Source organism: Podarcis vaucheri (assembly GCF_965113315.1).
Source record: "Podarcis vaucheri genome assembly, chromosome: 8".
NCBI lineage: Eukaryota > Metazoa > Chordata > Lepidosauria > Squamata > Lacertidae > Podarcis > Podarcis vaucheri.
In genome coordinates, this window is record NC_138766.1 from 25,925,760 (window position 1) to 25,946,250 (window position 20,491).

The 20,491-nt window shown below is 46.5% G+C and overlaps 1 protein-coding gene across 8 annotated transcripts in view; it reads right to left on the minus strand.

Moving 5' to 3' along the window:
• Window positions 1–20,491, minus strand: part of PIGN (phosphatidylinositol glycan anchor biosynthesis class N) — a 94,168-nt gene that overhangs the window by 53,567 nt on the left and 20,110 nt on the right. For all 8 annotated transcript variants that reach the window (XM_082234260.1, XM_082234267.1, XM_082234266.1 and 5 more), the window contains 6 exons: window positions 17,264–17,388; window positions 14,971–15,101; window positions 13,193–13,309; window positions 10,919–10,959; window positions 8,591–8,650; window positions 7,270–7,362 (listed from right to left, as the gene is read on the minus strand). In XM_082234260.1, the coding sequence (XP_082090386.1) occupies window positions 7,270–7,362; window positions 8,591–8,650; window positions 10,919–10,959; window positions 13,193–13,309; window positions 14,971–15,101; window positions 17,264–17,388 (567 nt within the window). The remainder of the gene's footprint in view (window positions 1–7,269; window positions 7,363–8,590; window positions 8,651–10,918; window positions 10,960–13,192; window positions 13,310–14,970; window positions 15,102–17,263; window positions 17,389–20,491) is intronic.

Below are 20,491 nucleotides of genomic sequence, written 5' to 3' on the forward strand. Positions count from 1 at the left end.
GATTTTTTTATTTTTATTTTTTAAAATGCAGTCTGAGCATGTTTCCTCAGACGCAAGCCTCAGTGTTCAGTGAGGCTTACTCCCAGGTAAGTGTGCAGCCCTAAACACAGCCAGTGGGGGAGAAGGATTCATATATATGGTTTGAGAAGGGAGGAGTTAGGAGAGGCACGGTGAGCAGTACCTCAGGGTCCTTTGAGTGGACCACTACAAGCCTCTTAAGAGATCGGCTAAGGTTACACCTACACCAGCTTTCCTTCCTGTCAGGGAACTGACATCAGAGGAAAGGGAGGTGGTAGGGCTCCCAGAGGCTGGGAGGGAGTCAGCAGCTAAAGCAGGGACCAGCAGGGGGAGCGAGGGGTCTCTGGAGGAGGATCTCAGGAATGCTGAGCGAGACGCAGCAACCAAGGCAGGAACCAGCAGGGGAGAGAAAGGGGTGAGAGACACGTCCAGCGAAAACAGCGGGGAGGTGTCAGAAGCAACCGTAGGGAGACCCATACTTCGCCGGAAGCTGCCACGTCGTGAGTCCAGGAGACGCGTTTCCGTTAAGGAGCTTCTTTGCTGGAAGCGCTTCCGCAGGCAGCCACTGTCAGACTCTACTAGTGACTAGAGCAGACATGTCTGAGGAGCTCTGTCACACACAGAGGTTTGTGGAGCCGCACAAACTCTGAGGGGGCACAATTTTAAGCACAAGCAGCTAATCATCCCATCATAGCAGTCTGACAGTCTCTGTACGCTGCCTGTGCAGGAGAAAGCATCATGAGCGACCCAGCCGGAGCCGGAGCCGGAGGAGCAGGGGGTGGAGCTGGTCCAAGCTTGGAAGAAAGATACCGAGCATTGGAGGTCCAACTTGCGCTGCAGACGGCGAGGCTCGAGGAGAGAAGGGCTCAGGATGCAGACAAGAAGGGGAGAACCACGCAGTTCCCCAGAAAGGTACCAGGATTGGTGCAGAAGTTTGCGGGGAACCCCAAGGATTACCATGCCTTTAGGACAGAGATGCAATATGCCCTTAATGTGCAGTTTGATGAGTTCCCTGATGAGGAATCGCGAGTTGCTTTCGTAATTGGGCATCTTGAGAAGGGGGCGCGGGACTGGGTTCGACCCCTGATGGCAACGCACAATGACATCCTAAAGGACACTATGAAGTTCTTTCGTGCAATGGATATCATGTTTTCCAGCGATATTGAGGAAGGGGTGGTGCGCAGACAGCTAATGGCTTGCAAGCAGGGAAGCCGATCTGTCCGTGAGTACTGGACTGAATTTACCATGCTGATTCACAGATTGGGGTGGGATTTATCGGCGGCACCCATTCAGATGCTATTTGAAGAAGGTCTTTCTTCGGCTGTGAAAGACGAACTGTCCCGGAGCCCCAGGGCGGTGTCTATGGATCAGCTGACCAAATCTGCGCTGACCATAGGAGCGCGCCAGGAGGCAAGAGCCTTGGAGAGACGGGAAGGGAGAGGGGAACGTTGGAAGGAGTTCCGCATTCCAGACATTCCTGAGCCAGCTTTCCCGCCGGCAGAGCCGATGGAAGTCGGAACAGCCCGCGCGCGCGCAGTTTCAAAGCCCAGTGAGGGGGCTAAGAAGGAGGGAAAAGGGGCCCGGAAATGCTATCTCTGCCAACAGCCAGGGCACTTTGCCAGAGTCTGCCCCCAGAGGAAGGAATGGCAAGGGATGGTGGGAGCTGTTGAGGGGGGAGAGCAGGGAGAAACGGAGCAGGTAAAAGCCAACGCCTGGTTGCCACAGTCGGGGCACTGCAGCCAGGCCAAAGAGCAGTGAAAGTGCCCGTGCCAGAAGCTCCTCAACCTGCTCTAGTGATTGAAGTGTCGCTAGAGCTGCAAAATGGACACCCCCTAAAAATAAAGGCGCTGTTGGACTCAGGCAGCTCCTGCAATTTTATGAGCAAGGAGTTTGCTGCTGAACACCAGATACAGACGATCCCTTTAAGCAACCCCCTTCAGGTGACCACGATCGATGGCAGGGAACTGTTGGGAGGAGGAGTCAGCTTGCAGACCGTCCCAATGATAATGAGGGTGGCAAGGCACACAGAACTGATAGCGTTTAATGTGGCCACCTTGGGAGGCGCTCCCATTATTTTGGGAATGAGCTGGCTCGCCCTACATGATCCGCTGGTGGGCTGGCATCAAAGAGTGGTTTCCTTCGGTTCAGCACATTGCTTAGAACACTGCAAGGGGGAAAAGGGTTCAGCAGGGGCCCAAGCCACCCTGGCAGGGACTGAAGTAATGGAGAAGGGGAAGGTGCCACCACAGTATGCAGATCTCAGCGACGTGTTCAGCGAGAAGGAAGCTGACCAACTACCCCCGCATAGGCCCTTTGATTGCCAGATCAATTTACTCCCTGGAGCACAGCTTCCTGTAGGCAAGTTGTATGCCATGTCAGACAGGGAAATGCAGGAGTTGCGAGAGTTCATTGACAAGAACCTGAAGAGAGGCTTCATCAGAGAGTCCAAGGCAGCGGGGGGTAGCCCAGTGTTTTTTGTGGATAAAAAGCACACGGACAAGCCGAGACTTGTATGTGATTTCAGGCGGTTAAATGCAGTGACAGAGCCGGCGGCTTTTCCTATGCCCAGGATTGATGATATTTTGACCAGGGTGCGGAAGGGAAAGATTTTTACAAAGCTGGACCTAAGGGGGGCGTACAACCTGATACGTATAAGGAAAGGGGATGAATGGAAAACCACCATGTTCGCCCCTTTGGGGGCATTTGAATATCTCGTGATGCCTTTTGGATTACAAACAGGCTCCGCGTGTTTTCAATCGTTCATGAACCACGTACTGGGGCCTTTGCTCTACAAGAATTGCGTGGCCTTCCTAGATGATGTGTTGGTGTATTCGGAGAATGAGGAGCAACATGTGAGAGACGTCAGAGAAGTGTTGAGCAGGCTGCAAGCCAACAGGCTGTGGGTGAAACTGGAGAAGTGTCAGTTTCATACCAAGGAGGTGGAATTCCTGGGGTACCGCCTGTCAGACAAGGGGTTGGCCATGGATCCCGGCAAGGTTCAAGCAGTGCTGGAATGGAAAACACCCAAAACCAAGAAGGATGTGCAGAGGTTCCTAGGGTTTGGAAACTTTTATCGTAAGTTCATCCGAAACTTCGCCCACCTGACGGCGCCCATCACGGACTGTCTCAGCAGTAAAAAGAAGTTTGTTTGGACGGCGGAGGCGGAGCGAGCGTTTGAGGAACTGAAAAGGGCCTTCGCCTCTGAAGAACAACTTCTGCATGTGGATTTACAAAAAAAGCTGAGGGTCGAAACAGACGCATCTGACAGAGCCATAGGGGCGGTGCTTCTTCTGCAGCCGGGGAAGGAGGAGTCAGAGTGGCGACCGTGTGCCTTCTTTTCGCGAAAGCTGAACAAATCCGAGAGGAACTACACGGTGTACGACCGGGAACTTCTTGCTATTCATGAGGCTTTCCGGAGATGGAGGCACCTGCTAATTGGTGCACAACATAAGGTGCAAGTGTGCACGGACCATAAGAATCTAGAGTATTGGAGAACTGCGCGAGTGCTCAACCAACGGCAGTTGAGATGGGCCCAGGAGTTCTCCAAATTTAACTTTGAGATTTGTTACGTGCCAGGCCCAGAGAACGTTAGGGCGGACGCTCTCTCACGCAAACCTGAATATTTGGAGGGGGAGGGAGCACCCGAAGAGACCCATGTCATTCCAGAGGACCGCTGGGTGTGTGGGGCGGCATTGGTAGGGCAAAGGGAACTGGTAGAGGGAACGGTGCAGGATGAATACGCCCAGGACAAACTCAGGGGTCTCAGGAGGGAGGGAGACAAACCCGGGGGTTTTGAGGAGAGAAACGGGGCGTTGTACTACAAGGGAGCGTTATATATACCTGAAGGGGAATTGAGGGAAAAGGTACTCAAGCAACTGCACGATAGCCCCACAGCAGGGCATTTTGGGCAACACAAAACCATGTGGCTGGTTACCAGGGAATTCTGGTGGCCCAAGGTCAGGGAAGATGTGCGGGAGTATGTGAGAGGGTGTGACCAATGCCAACGAGCCAAGGGGGAGAGGCGGGCACCGGCAGGTTTATTAGAACCACTACCCACGCCTGAAAGACCATGGGAAGCAGTGGCAATAGATTTCATGACTGATCTGCCAAGGTCCAGAGGGAAAACAGCCATCATGGTTGTGGTAGACCTGTTAACCAAGATGGCCCACTTTATAGCCTGCTCACATGCGGTCACAGCAGAAGAAACCGCTAAATTGTTTGTAGAAAATGTGTTTAGGCTGCATGGCGCCCCCTTGAGGGTGGTTTCTGACTGAGGGAAACAATTTACTTCCAGGTTCTGGAGGAAGCTCATGAGCTTACTGCATGTAGAGGTTAATTTCTCAACTGCCCGTCATCCAGAAACCAACGGGCAGGCGGAAAGAGCTAATGGTGTCCTCCAGCAATATTTGAGGTGTTATGGAATGACAGAGAGAATGATTGGGTGGAGAAGCTGGCGTTGGCAGAATTTGCCTACAACAATGCAGAGAACGTGTCCACGGGGATGAGCCCCTTTTTGGCTAATCACGGGTGCCATCCCCGAGCCTTCCCAGGGGGGGGAGGGGAGAACTGGAGCGTTCCAGCTGCAGAACAGTTCGTTGAAGAAATGGAAGCGATCCATCGCCAGCTCCAACTTAACTTAAACAGGGCTAAGGAGGAATATAAGAGGCAGGCAGACAAAAACAGAAGGGAAGGTGAAAGCATTAGGGTGGGGGACCAGGTGTGGCTGTCCACCCAAGGGTTACCATTCAAAGGGGGTTGTAAGAAGTTAAGACCCAAAAGGCTGGGCCCATTTGAAGTCACGCAGCAGGTCAACCCAGTGGCTTTCAGACTCCGGTTACCGAACCACATGAAGCTGCACCCAGTGTTCCACAGGTCGTTGCTGTCACCGTATAAAGGGGACAGAGAAGGGAGGGTCAATAGGGGACCAGCTATGGAGGAAAAGGAACACAGCTACCAGGTAGCGGAGATTCTCGATTCCAGGTGGAAGGGAGATCAAGTAGAGTATTTGGTAATGTGGGAAGGGGAGCCGGAGTCGGAAAACACCTGGGTCATGGCAGAGGATGTAGATGACGAGGTTTTGATAGAAACTTTTCATCAGAGATTCCCTAGTAAACCTCAGCCAGTGGCGAGGTTCCGGAGGGAATACTTTGCCACCACCGACGAAGAAGAAGAGTTGGAGGGGTTCTCTGATTCCGAGGCGGAGGAGGATTCAGCGAGCCGGAACGAAGACCGATGGAGGGAAATGTTCGAGACGTCTGAAGATGAAGAGGATTCTTTTCGGGGTTTTAGCTCCTCACCGCCCAGAGGAGAGAGTAGGGGCGGGGGGGAAGGGGGCCCTGGAGGGGAGGTGGATGTCAGGGAACTGACATCAGAGGAAAGGGAGGTGGTAGGGCTCCCAGAGGCTGGGAGGGAGTCAGCAGCTAAAGCAGGGACCAGCAGGGGGAGCGAGGGGTCTCTGGAGGAGGATCTCAGGAATGCTGAGAGAGACGCAGCAGCCAAGGCAGGAACCAGCAGGGGAGAGGGAGAGGTGAGAGACACGTCCAGCGAAAACAGCGGGGAGGTGTCAGAAGCAACCATAGGGAGACCCATGCTTCGCCGGAAGCTGCCACGTCGTGAGTCCAGGAGACGCGTTTCCGTTAAGGAGCTTCTTTGCTGGAAGCGCTTCCGCAGGCAGCCACTGTCAGACTCTACTAGTGACTAGAGCAGACATGTCTGAGGAGCTCTGTCACACACAGAGGTTTGTGGAGCCGCACAAACTCTGAGGGAGCACAATTTTAAGCACAAGCAGCTAATCATCCCATCATACTTCCCATAATGGATAAACCCAAATTTAATTTGCTCTGGTGGTGTCCTAGAAACTCCATGTTATACCTGGTTCTGACTCCTTGAGTGAAGACATCTAGGAGAGGCATAAGAACCAGGAGCAGCAACTTATGCCTTCCCCTCAGTATAGATGTCCAGGAGCAGACCATTCTTGTGTGAGCCACTCTCATCCAGATAGATACAGAGAGAGAGAGAGAGAGAGTGTGTCGTGCCTTGCAATCAAAACCCAGAAGTGAGTGTTCAAGTTTTCGAACATTCTTTTGGAAGCCGAACTTCTCACAGGGCTTCCACGGCTTCCTATAGGCTGCAGGAGCTTCCTGCAGCCAATCAGAAGCTGCGCTTTGGTTTCCAAACGCTTTGGAAGTCGAATGGACTTCCAGAACAGATTCCGTTTGACTTCCAAGGTACAACTGTCTATCATCTATCATCTATCTATCTATCTATCTATCTATATCCTGTGTTTCCTAAACATTCAGTGAGGCTAAAATTCACACCACAAACTAGATACAGACACTGGTGGACTCACATCTCCCATCAGCCCTAGTCAGCATGGCCAACAGCCAAGGGTGATAGAAGCTGAAATCCAACAAGCAAACAAGGAGGGTGCGCAACGTTAGCCGGGTTCAGGAGGAGTTTCAAAATCTAGGCACATTTTGTAAGAAGGCCCCCTCCTTCGTTGCAGTGAAACATACTTGAGCCACGTAAGAGGTCCTCTTTTAATGACCTTAAAGAGCAGACAGGCACCTATGGGAGCTAGTCTCTTGGTCTGAAACAGATGAATGGCTTGAGCTTGGGAACTTTTGGTTTTTCTGCTTTCTTTGGCATGTACCAGAAGCCGTATGCAGAGATTGTAACGGGAATGTTCCAAACCCGGCTGAAGAGGAAATGCAAACCCCAACTCTGCAAATGCTGGCGAGTCAAGTCCCAGTTGCTTGAATAGGACCCGTGCCAGCAGAACACTTTGAGGATTGCCAGCAATAGTCATTAGCGAGATTGGAATTCAATTCCAGGACCCATCTGACCCCACTGGTAGAATGCATTGCTTTCAGTGGCAACAATTCACACTGGCTAGCCAGAGTTCGTCCCTTAAACTCCTCATTCTAATACAGTATTATACAGTATTATACACAATACCACAAGTATCGTGAAATATTTACATTTATCCTTAAGTCAATGAAAAGTATCAAACTGTTACAGTAAAAAAACAGCTGCAGGGATTTAAACTAAAATTACTTTATGCTACTGCTTCTTATTTATAAATTCAACATCTTAGAATAATTCTTTTATCGTTTTAAATTGCAGTCCTAAGTATTTAAATGCTCTTTTTTCTCTCTCTCTCTCCACTGTAATAGCTTTTATAAGTTATTTTTCCACTGCATGTATTTAGACAGATGTGTAATGTTTGCATTTGAGCAATATTTCATTTACCTTAAATTGTTCAAGAATCTGAGCAGCATTCGTAAACATACTCTCTGCTTTAAAATGAGCGGTGTTGTTCAGGTACTCCAGAGGTAGACTCCCCTGAAAAAGGCACCAAAACCCATGTTTTATGGACACATTATGGATAGCTCAGTTGGTTAAGAGTGTGGTGCTGATAACACCAAGACTGCAGGTTCAGTCCCCGTAAGGGACAGCTGCATATTCCTGCATTGCAAGTTGGACTAGTTGACCCTCTACAATTCGATGATTCGATGATTCGATGAAGCCAAGACTAGAAAAGCATGTAAGCAGTTTCTGCAGGGAAGGAGAAATTGCTACTCTACAGTACCAAGTCATTATATACTGAATGGCAGCAGGATCTCACCTACCAGTCTCTCCCCTGTCCCATGGCCATGACCCCACACCACTGACATCACGCTGACACATCACAAAAAAGAGAGCAACATGCTTAACTGATGTGCACCACGCCCCCAGGATGCATGCCAGCCACGCCCACGCCTGCTCTCCACCCCCTGGTGCCGGAGCATGAAGAAGAAGAAGAAGAGTTTGGATTTGATATCCCACTTTATCACTACCCAAAGGAGTCTCAAAGCAGCTAACCTTCTCCTTTCCCTTCCTCCCCCACAACAAACACACTGTGAGGTGAGTGGGACTGAGAGACTTCAAAGAAGTGTGACTGGCCCAAGGTCACCCAGCAGCTGCATGTGGAGGAGCAGAGACGCGAACCCTACACCACCAGAACACTACACCACACTGGCTCCGCCACTGGTGATATGATAAGTTTATTTTTTAAAAATATTTATGCCCCCATTTTTCCTTGCAAGGGTTGTGTTATGTGTGCTGGCGTGGTTGCTCGAGAGCGAACAGGCAAGACCCCCACTGGTCTTTTCAAGGCTTTATTATCTGTGCAAAACATTCACAGTGCAGAACGTCTCAATTCCATGTCTGCTTAGTCGCTAGCAGAATCTGGGAGTGGGCAGTCCTTAAACTTTCCCCAGCATAGCAGTCTTTTGACCCCCATCCCACGCCTCCCCTCTCTGTGCATAAACCGACTGCGCAGAAAGGGTGTGGGCAAAGGGGGACCTGCCTCCCCCCCCCCCCCCCGCTTTGCTCAGGCTCGGGTTGCGGCTCCCTCTTGCATCTTCCGAGCCCTGCATCCCTTCCCCACTGGAGGCGTGGCTTCCCTCCCCAACTGCCCTTCCACCTCTCGCTCCGGAGCTGATGGCTGTTCCCTGACAGGTTGGTTAAAGGATTCTAATTACAAAATCAGGATAAGAAGAAAAAACCCACCAACTAGCATGTATCTTACCACAGAGTTCAGGGGGAAAGGGACTCCAATAAGAGAAGCCATCAGTGGTGCTATATCAGCCTGCGGAGAAAAATACACTCAGTTTAAGGCTGCGAAGCGAAGTGCTGTAAAATTAGTAAAGGTAAAGGGACCCCTGACCATTAGGTCCAGTCGCGGACGACTCTGGGGTTGCAGCGCTCATCTCGCTTTATTGGCCGAGGGAGCCGGCGTACAGCTTCCAGGTCATGTGGCCAGCATGACTAAGCCGCTTCTGGCGAACCAGAGCAGCACACGGAAACGCCATTTACCTTCCCACCGGAGCGGTACCTACTTATCTACTTGCACTTTGATGTTCTTTCGAACTGCTTGGTTAGCAGGAGCAGGGACCGAGCTCACCCCGTTGCGGGGATTCGAACCACCGACCTTCTGATCGGCAAGCCCTAGGCTCTGTGGTTTAACCCACAGTGCCACCCGCATCCCGCTGTAAAATTACAAAGTAGAAAAATCCATTTTGATGCAAACAAAGTGTGAGGTCCTTTAAAACTTGCTGCAGACTATAGGTCTTCGAAATGATACTGCCCACGTTTTACTGGTTTTAGGAAAATTGAAATGTAGGTCAGCACAGAAGGGAGACAAACGTTACATAATGCCTAGAACAAGAGGGGCTCTGTGCTTTTGGCAGGGGGGTGGGCAGGCACAAGGCGATCAAGGACGCACTAGGACTGAATGCTGCCTAGGACCTTTGCGGACATAATGTTCTCAATCTCCTAACTGTGGCTGTGCAATGGGCAAAGTAGCAAGGGCTCTGCTATCCAGTCCAGCATTCAGCGTCCCACAGTGAGCCTCTGCAAAAACTATAAGCAGGATGTGAAAGCAATAGCTCTCGCCCACTGTCGTTCATCAGCAACTGGCATTCAGCGGTATACTACTTCTGATCTGAGCCATTGAGGTAGCCATCTTTTTCTTTTCGTTTTTACAATTCATTAGAGCACAATTTTATTAACTGAAAGACTACCAGCTTTTAGTACAGTTCCATGCAGTAGGTTCAATACAGGTGTACAGCAACAATCAATGTCACAAATAAAGAACAAAAGCGTAGTCCGTTAAAGGGAAAGATTGCAGTGGAGGTTTGTGTGTGTTTTTGCAAGAGTAAGAAGAAAGCAAGAGATAAAATAAGATGACCTAGGCTAGGGTTGCCCAAACTTTTTTCAAAGAGGGCCAGTTTTTTTTAAGGATTGAAATTGTTGAACTTTTTTGGGATTTGACCCCAATAAGTAAACTGCCACAGGGGCCGGATGAAACCAGCCAGGGGGCCAGATGATGTCCCCAAAATGGACTTTGAACATACCTGTTTAAATCTTGAGTTCTCCAGAGCTTTTGCTTGTTTAAACAAAATTTATGCAACCATACATTGTGACATACATACGGATGGGATGCGGGTGGCGCTGTGGGTAAAACCTCAGTGCCTAGGACTTGCCGATTGTATGGTCGGCGGTTCGAATCCCCACGGCGGGGTGAGCTCCCATCGTTCGGTCCCAGCTCCTGCCCACCTAGCAGTTTGAAAGCACGTCAAAGTGCAAGTAGATAAATAGGTACCGCTTTATAGCGGGAAGGTAAACGGCGTTTCCGTGTGCTGCGCTGGTGCTGGCTTGCCAGAGCAGCTTCGTCACACTGGCCACATGACCCGGAAGTGTCTTCGGACAGCGCTGGCTCCCAGCCTCTTAAGCGAGATGAGCGCGCAACCCTAGAGTCGGTCATGACTGGCCCGTACGGGCAGGGGTACCTTTACCTTTACATTGTGACATTACGTTAGGGGGAAACACTATGGAAAACGAGAATTCTGACTGGAGTGATGTAGCCATCTTATAATAATAATAATTTTATAATTTGTACCCTGCCCAGATCTGACTGGGCTGCCTCAGCCAATTGGGGACGCTGCCAACATACGTATATAGAAAACACAATAAAACATTAAATAAATGTTCCATGAGTTGCCCCGTTAAAAGGGTTTGCAAACCCAGTTACAAACTCTGAGTGTTAAGGGCGATCCTCATTATAGCATTAGTGCTGGCCGACAGTAACATTATGCCGTAGGTGTGATGGAACAGAGGGGGAGATTTGCCCACAAAAGGGAAAGGAAGTGTTCGGCATGCTTTCAATCTCTTCCCTCCAGTTAGCATATTGAAAATGTTGTCATGCCTGCCCAGTTCCATATTGATCGGAACAAATAAAATCAAATTACCTGGCTATTTTAAAAAAACGTTTTTGCTATCGCTATAAATCATTCTCCCACCTGCATGTCTTGTGGTAGCTTAAATTAAAGACAAATGTTAATCAGCTGTAAGGTACCTGTTTGACATCTTGCCGCTTTAAGGTCTCCAGTTTCCAATCTACGAAAGGATAAAGAGAGAATTAAAGACCATTTGCGACACAGGCCTAACCGACATGAACAGATCTGAGGGGGAAATTGATGCTTAATGAGTTGTTGCTCTCTTCTGCTCCATAACACACTTTTTTGCTGCTGAAATGAGAGTCATGCTTTGCCTCAGAACAAAAATCTAAGAAATTTACTTAAAGTAAACTATTTCACTTTTTTAAAGCCACAGAAAGACAAATTTTAACTACTGTATCAAGTTTTGAAAATGAAGTCAGAGGCGTAAAACTTCGAGCCACTTTAAGATCCTACCCTGTTCCAATCCACAGGTTTTAATTTGTATGCTGCTTTTCCATACTTCAAACCATACTCAAAAGAGTTTACATAATTAAATCTGTGCCATAAACTAGATATAAGGAGCACTTATATTAAGAGTGCTCTGTAGATTGATAGCTGTAGTCTTATATATGCTAACCTTTTACGCTCTTTCACTCTTCTCTAATGTTCCTAACCCTTCTTTTAGACTCCGTTAGCTTCTTTTGGATTCTTATAGACTTTTATATATACTTTCTGTTTTAACTCCTTTTAGTTTAGTTTAAAAACAAACAAACAAACGTTTTTAGATTTTAAATGATTGTACCCCTCCCTCCTTATGCTGGTCTACGTCCGTAATAAAGATTTGTTGTTGTTGTACATAATTAAAAACATAGCAAAAGTAAACAATAAATGAAACACATCAAAAAGTATAAAACTGTAATTGAACGATTTCCATGTAAATCACTATAAGAACTAGGAATAAAGATACAAAAGCTTAATATCAATAACAGCAACAACAAAAAATCCAAAGCACCAACCCAAGAGTCACATAATATCTTGGGCTTAATAATAATAATAATAATAATAAATAATTATTTCTACTCTGCCGATCTGGCTGGGTTTCCCTAGCCACTCTAAGCAGATACCAACAAAACCTTTAGCTGTGCATGCAGCCCTTGTTTGAGCTAGCACACAAGCAGCAAGTAATTACAGTGTCCCTTTTTTATTTCAACTGGGAAAGTATGGTTAGCAGGCTAGGTAGATGCCATGCTATGAAGCCAATTTAAATGCTTTGGATCAAGCCACGGCTTGAACCACAGTTTCCAAGCTGAAATAAGAACAAAGCAAAGCTACAATTAAATTTTCTGGGTTTTGGGGGAGGAAAGATAGTGTGGACAATTGGGCCTGTCCATATCTTGAACTCAGGCCACATTTCTTCGGCCTCAGGCCTCCTTCCATCAGTAACATGAGTTCAAATTACCCACCCTACTTTCTGGATAGTTTTATAAGAATGTATGTGAAGCAGTTTGAGCTCTCAAAATAAAACACCGTAGCCCCTTGGTTATATTGTTTGCCTTTTCATTTTATCATATTTATCATAAATTATTATTGTTGTTTATATTAATTAATTAACCCTCATCTGCATTGTCCTACTATATAGGATGCTCCAAATGTGTTTTCTCATAAAAAAGTTCCCTGGTAAGTAAATGTGGAATTAATTTATTTTATGACTTACTAATGGCATTTGGTAGTACAATGGTACCTTGGAACTCAAACATAATCCATTCCGGAAGACCATTCGACTTTCAAAACGTTCAAGTTCTGAGGCGTAGCTTCCGATTGGCCGATAGCTAGGTTTTGCACAGCGGAAGCCACGTCGGACGTTTGTGTTCCAAGGAACATTCGAAAACCGGAGCGCTTACTTCCGGGTTTTCGGCATTCGGGAGCCAAAACGTTTGGCAACAGAGCCGTTCAAGTTCTGAGGTAGCATTGTACACAGTGAAGTCCAGTGGGCTTGAATTAGATGCCTGCATTCATATCCCTGAAGTCATGAAGCGACTTCCGTTTTCTGATAAATATACCAATTTACCTCTGGCAGCTAAGAAGATAAAATGAGGGACATGGCGCCCCCCCAGACTACAACTCCCATCATTCCCAACCACAGCCCATCTTGGCTGGGGCTGACAGGCATTGAGGTCCAACAAACATCTTAATGGTGCCAGGGAGATTACCCCAAGATAAAAGGTTATTACGCCCCTTGTATTTTAAAAGCATACAGAAAAAATATGACCCGCATACAATGCTATTTTTTCTAGAAAAATGGGTGCTGGAATTCACCACGAATCCCTCCCTTGTTCCCTTATTGCCACCTGAGAGGTGCCAGAACTGAGTTCCGTCTGAAAAGCCCTGCCCACACATATAATCCTATCTACCTTTTAAAAAAGTGTCTTCATACTGTTGCGAGGCGACTTTTTGTGGAGAGTTGATTCCTGCTCCCCAAGCAACGAGTGGTGTTAATGTTTCTGATGGATGGCCAGCCCCATGAACCCCTAAAAGAAAACAAAGTTAGAATTACTTCATAATGAATTGCTGCCCCTGCAATGGACCTTAACACAGAACAATAAACCGTCAAGATTGTACCTTTTAAAACATTTGAACTTGTCTAGTGTTACCCACTCAGGAACCTCAGAGGACGCCTAATGTTAAATGGATGTGTCAAATGCTGCATTTCTATATGGAAACTTGGTTGATTCTTCTGTACCCATGTGGCTTATGGGAAGCTCTTGACTAGACTGCTGCAATGTGTTCCGTTTGGGGCTTCCCTTGAAGACAGTCTAGAAGCTGCCAAACACAGCAGCCAGGCAACTTGACTAGCACTGTAAAGCAGGGTCGTGTGACACCTATTCTTAAAAGATCTGCACTGCCTACCTGCTACCAAAGCCAATTTATGGTGCTAATGTTAGTCTGCAAAACTCTATATGGCTTGAGATCAAGGTATTTGAAGGTTTGCTTCTGTCTTATCCACACACACACACACACACACACACACGGGTGGTCCTATGTAAAACAGTATCTTTTCTATTGTGGGCACCCTGGCTGCAGAATTTCCTCGGCACAAAAATACTGTTGTCTCCTATGCTAGCTGCTTCTAGGTGTCAGAGTGTCATTTGTTCAATCAGATTTATGGAAATTACATTTAGAGTCCACCTTTCCTGCAAGGAGGTCAAAGTGATGTACAGTGGTACCTTGGGCTACAGATGCTTCAGGTTACAGACTCCACTAACCCAGAAAGAGTACCTCAGGTTAAGAACTTTGCTTCAGGATGAGAATAGAAATCGTGCGGCGGCAGCGGGAGGCCTCATTAGCTAAAGTGATACCTCAGGTTAAGAACAGTTTCAGGTTAAGAACGGACCTCCAGAACGAATTAAGTTCTTAACCCAAGGTACCACTGTACAAGTTTCTCCTGCTTCCCATTTAAACTGCAGAACAACTCTATGAGGTAGGTCAGGCTGAAAGACAGTGACTGGTCAAAGGTCACCCAATGAGCTTGATGGCTGAGTGGAAATTTTAACCCCAGGGCCTTGTCCAGCACTTTAACCACTGCACCACACAGTCTCAGGTTGGTGCTGGATTTTCGGATATGCTCCGTATTTTTGTTTTCTAGGGGTTGGGAGGGGGTTGTGTTGACGTGTGCCTTTTTAATATTGTATACAGCCCTGGGTTGAGTTGTGGATTACAAATGTAATAAACCATAGGCATTCTAACCAAATGCAAACAATATCCTTACATGAGAAAGATACACAAGTATTTCTGTTCCCCACACATTTTGAGTGGCGGGACGCTCTCTTTATCAAATGCTTCTTACTGCTTGGGTCACCAAAGCAGACTTTGCTGCTTGACCTCTCTCCTCTGACCTCTCTATCACTTCACAGAATGTGTCCAAGAAAAAAAGGAAATACGTGGCATTTCTGTATATAAAGCAAAGGAGAAACAGTTTTCAATAAATTAACTAAAACCGGGGACGCAATCTGGGGTTTTTTTGCATTAAGAAGCCTACTTGAGTGGATGGGTACATTTATATTAATACTTCTGAGGAGAATCACCATGAGAAAGATTAATTGGGGGGGGGGGTAAAGGCAGCCTTGGTGTTCATCGGCACTTTAGTAGCGAAGGAACATGAAGAAAAAGGTCATGTTTGCAAAATCCTCACCCCAGTCTGTCATTCCATGGTCTGAAGTCAAGATGAAAGCTGTGCTGCCATCATTTCCATAAAAATCCTCAACCATCGAAACAATTTCTTTTACACCTTCATCGACTTTCCTAATATTGTTCTTGTATTCTCTGGAGAGGAGAGAAAGGGGCAGAATGTTTTGACATGATTATAATAGAAAATGAATCCAGACGTTCATTAAGGCAAGAGGCTTGAGTTACAAGGTGATCAACCAAAGCGGAAAAGAAAAGAAATACAAGAACAAAGAGTAAAGTTTTCTCTTTAGTTTCCATATCAATAATATCCCCTTGGTACATTACACTAGAAATCTGGATCCAAGGCACTCTATCCAATTAGTTTTTTAAAAAAGTTATCTCCTGTGGTACAGGCAGCCATGATACAACTGGAGATGCATTTGAAAGTTCAGCTGACAGATTCTTTAGCACTCTCTCCTTTTCCCAACACTAATGTAAAATTCCAAAATGACTCTTTGCCTATAAACCCAAGGAGCCCTGGGAATCATAGTTCTAAGAGGGGACTCAGGACTCTAAAGCAGGCATAGGCAAACTCGGCCCTCCAGATGTTTTGGGACTACAACTCCCATCATCCCTAGCTAACAGGACCAGTGGTCAGGGATAATAATAATAATAATAATAAATTTTATTTATACCCCGCTCTCCCCATCCGAAGCTGGGGTCAGGGCGGCTAACAAAATCAAAATAATCCAACATTCTAAAAACCTTTCATTATAAAAATTAATTAAAATCAAATTGATGGCAACCATTAAGCAAAATTGTGTGCAGATTGCCAGAGGCTGCGCCCTGACCAAAGGCCTGGTGGAACAGCTCTGTCTTACAGGCCCTGCAGAAAGATGTCAGGTCCCGTAGGGCCCTAGTCTCTTGTGACAGAGCGTTCCACCAGATTGGATGATGGGAACTGTAGTCTCAAAACATCTGGAGGGCCGAGTTTGCCTATGCCTGCTCTAAAGGAATTTATCAAACTACATTTTACAGCTGAAGGGAGGATGTCAGGGTGGGGAAGTGAGATATTGCATCGTCTGGGATATAGCCTTCTTAAAAGCGGTGCCACAATTATGTAGCACCTTCTGCAGAAAAAAGACATTGTCCAGCTTCAGGCATTTTTGTTATGGCGGATCTCCTGCAATGGTAACATGGCTCATGTCAGGGAACTGCCATCGGCTCAGGGGCGAGAGATAGAAGGGCAGGTGTGTCACAGGGAGCCTCCGAAAATCTTGCAAAGCAGTTCCTCTTCCGGCGAGGAGGAAAGCCCCACCTCCAGTGGAGAAGAGGTACAAGGACCAGAGGATGCTAGGCAGAGCCTTAACACCAAGCCTGAGCAAGTCAGAGAGGCGGGAGCACGCCCTTGCCATCACCTGTAGTTTGAGGCACAGGGAGGGAAGGAAAAGGCTGGGGGTGACGAGACTTTTATGTTGGGGGAGGTACAAAAACAGACCACTCCCGGATTCTGCTAGCGATTGAGCCAGACATGAACTTATGGCGCTCTTCACTGTAAATAGTTTGCACCAAAATAAAGCCTGTAAAAGACAGGTCGGAGTCTTGCCTGGTTACTCGCGAGTGACCGCAACAGTACCTGACAGCTCGTTTTAAAAACAAATGTAAAAAAAAATATTATGTGCTGGGTTTTCAGCAGTTGTTATTGCTTGATGTTAAAGTTCTACAGATTGCCGTAAGACTTTGGTTAGGAATGCAATTAAGGGTTAAACTACACCCGCTGGAGTCCCTACAACAGTCACATCATAATGTGGCTGCAACCCCTGAAAAATGCGGAAGGGGCTGCAAGTTGTAAAGCGGAGCTTTTTTCTTCACCCCCTTTCTCAAACAGCAGTCTCTGTCCCACTCCCTTCTGTGTCCTGATGCATGAAAACCTCAACAAGCGTCTCCCTTAACCACAGGCCTGGATCCTAACTTTCTGCTTTGGGAACCATTGAAAAGTTTGCTGCCGTTACGATTAGAAAGGCCATGATGAAATAATGCTTGAAACGCTGTATTAGCATAAATGAGTACGTTTGCCTACTTTTCCAGAGTCGTCATTTCAGGTTTAAATGTCACAGGAGGGATTTACATGGATGATACAGAAATATTAAAGTGACATTTTAAATTTCACAGAGGGTACGACCCCCCCCCCCCCGTTCTAATTATGCATCTCTAAAGTACTGGCTTAACTCCCTCCCATTGCTATCAATTGCACTTAAAGCTGCTTAACTTTGACGGAATCTGCTATATTTTAAAATACAAATATTAATGCACTGTACCTCGAATGAGGCCGATGAACATGCCCGTTTGTGTCTATCCCCAATAAGTGCAGGAAAAAAACAACTTTGCGCTCGTGCAGTTTAGAAAGCAATGTTTCGTTGTTTCTGGCAGAGCGGAAGAAATCCTAGATAAGAAAAGACAGTTATAAATTATCCTGAGAGCAAGCAGATATTCAAACTTCTAAAATTTCACATTTTTGTTTGATGCTGTTAAGTTGTGGGCGAACATGTCAGTCGACACAGCGATTCTTTAAACAGCTCTTCTTTATTCAGATGCCAGAACAGAACTAGGCTGAAGAGCTCCATCAGCCTGCTTATATAGAGCTCCAGAACAATGCAACTGTTGCCATTTTCTGAAACTATCCAATCACTGAACGTCACTTTTCGATCCTTCATTTGCATACAAAACTATCCAATCACTGAACGTCACTTTTCGATCCTTCATTTGCATAACTATCTACAGTATCCCCCTGCTGGCCCAGGGTGAGAACTTCAGTACATAACAGATGCCGTCAGCATGTACGCAGGAAATTGAATTCTGCAGCAGTCCTAGTTCCCCGGATCCTTGCTGCTGGAAAGAGCCGGAGCAAGGTGGAGATATCTGATAGCAAAGACAGAGAGTCAGACAGAGAGACCATGGCTGCAGCCATGGAAAGTGCAGCGGATCAAATGTTAATGCAAACAGTGTCCACATGGCTCAAGGGTGACCAGGGATCCACTGGATCCCGAGCCAATTCATTTTCCAGAAAGGGGCCCAATCCAGGCTCCTCAGCTGAACCACCCTGGCTGGTGTGCGTTGGCAAGGCTTTGGATACAGCGGTTACTATCAGGGTGGATAAAAATCAATCATTTTTTTATTTTAAAAAACATAAATTGGATTTTTTTTCATTTAAATTGGATTTTTTAAAAATGTAAATTGGATTTTTAAAATAAAATGCTTTGGAGGAAAAATCTTTCTAAAGATAGTTTTCTATTTAAGTTACATTACAGTTCAAAGGCTGTTCATTAAGTTTTTCATGTGTGCTAAAGCTCAGGCTTTTCTTTAAAAAAAAATTGTTTAACCACATTAGTTAACAAGCATGGATACATATGCTATAATGTTATTGTTTTCGTTAAATAAATTGTTTAAATTGTTATTAAGGAAATGATTATTATTCTCCTTCCAATAAAGTACAGCAGAAAAGTTGTGCAAATATAAACAGTTAACTTATTAAACCTTACAATTATTTCAGAATTATCTGTCTATGTATTTCTAATAGTATAACCAAATCAGTAATTTTGGATATAACTGTAAAAACTACTCTGAAAAATTATTATTCCAAAAACACAACTTTCATCTGGTTGTAATTATTAAGATTACACCAGAAAGAATGAGTCTTTCTGCAAAAAAATGATTTAAAAGAAATCTTACTGACTAGTCATTTAAATCATGATTTAAAATGTGATTTAAATCAATTTGATTAATATTCTGCCCTGGTGCTCCCAGTCAGCACTTAGGATTGAACTCTCTATTCACTTAAACTCTCCCGGTAACAAGTATCCCCCATTCACTTCTATGGGAAAAACTTAAGGGGTTATTGTATCAGCTACGTAACCGAAGCATGGCTCCAGCTCAAGACGCTTGTGACCTCAATGTCAAGGAAGTGTGAGAATCCCATCCCATCGTAACAGTTTCCCAGTTGGAGTCCTCAGTGCATTTCCCATTCACTTCTATGGTGAAAGGAGAGGGAGCCCTGAGAAAGGGAGGGAGGGATTCTCCATCTCTCAATCACAGACATAGACGATGCCATAACCACCCAGTATGTGCAAATACCCAACAGAAGAAAAGAAACAAAGCCCAACATAACTGGTAAAACCCAGCACCAGGAAACTGCAGCTGAATTAACCAATGACTGAAGAGCACCGAAAAGCACATTTAAAATGTATTGCTTACCCCACCCTGTATTACTCACAGGGCGGGGGTAAGGAGAGGCTGTGAACCTTTTGCCAGGCTGACTGTGCCAACTAGGGTATGGCTACCGGATTTTTTTCAATGAATCCGGGGACACTTTTTTATTTTATTGAAGCTGAGTAGCAACAGGTAGTCAGTAGTGGGGATGGTGAGGCAAAAGACCCTGGGCCCAAGCACACACGCATATTGTATAAAGGTGCAAAGCCCTTCTTTCGCACCCTGTGAAACATAAATGTGCAGAGTTTTTTAAAGAACTGGGCAACGGCCAGCCGCCCGTGACTCCCAGCCTTCCCCAATCTCCTTCCCCCTTTGTTTTGACAGATCAGGGGAGGCTCGGGAGCAATGGGCGGGCGGCCGTTGCCCAGGAGGGACCAGCCTGGTACAGTCATACCTCAGGTTAAATACGCTTCAGGTTGAAGTGCTTTTGGGTTGCGCTCTGCGGCGACCCGGAAGTAACGGAACATGTTACTTCCGGGTTTTGTCGCTCGCGCATGCCTAGACGGTCAAAATAACGTCACACGCATGCATGAAAGCGGCGAATCACGACCCGTGCACGCGCAGGTTACGTTCGCTTCAGGATGCGAATGGGGATCCAGAACGGATCCCATTCATATCCAGAGGTACCACTGTAATGCAGTTGACTCTGGCTGGCTTCAGAAGATGATGATGATGATAATAAGAAATTTTTATTCATACCCCGCCCTCCCCAGCCAAGACCGGGCTCAGGGCGGCTAACAACCAATAATAAAAACAAGTTGATTAAAATACAATTTAAAAGATTAAGATACAACATTAAAACATTAGGGTGCAATCTCTTCATAGGAGGAGAAAGGAAAAAGAAAGAGGGGGCGGCAGTCAAATTGATTCTAAGCCAAAGTCCAGGCGGAACAACTGTGTCTTACAGGCCCTGCAGAAAGAAATCAGATCCCGCAGGGCCCTGGTCTCATGAGACACAGCATTCCACCAGGCCGGAGCCAGAGTTGAAAAAGCCCTGGCTCTGGTTGAGGCTAATCTAACTTCCTTAGGGACCGGGACCTCTAGGGTGTTGCTATATATGGACCTTAAGGTCCTCCGTGGAGCATACCAGGAGAGGCAGTCCTAGGCCGTGAAGGGCTTTAAAGGTCAAAACCAGCACCTTAAATCTGACCCTGTACTCTACCGGGAGCCAGCGCAGCTGGAAAAGCACTGGGTGAATATGCTCCCATGGCAGAGACCCCATGAGGAGCCTCGCTGCAGCATTCTGCACCCGCTGGAGTTTCTGGGACAGCTTCAAGGGC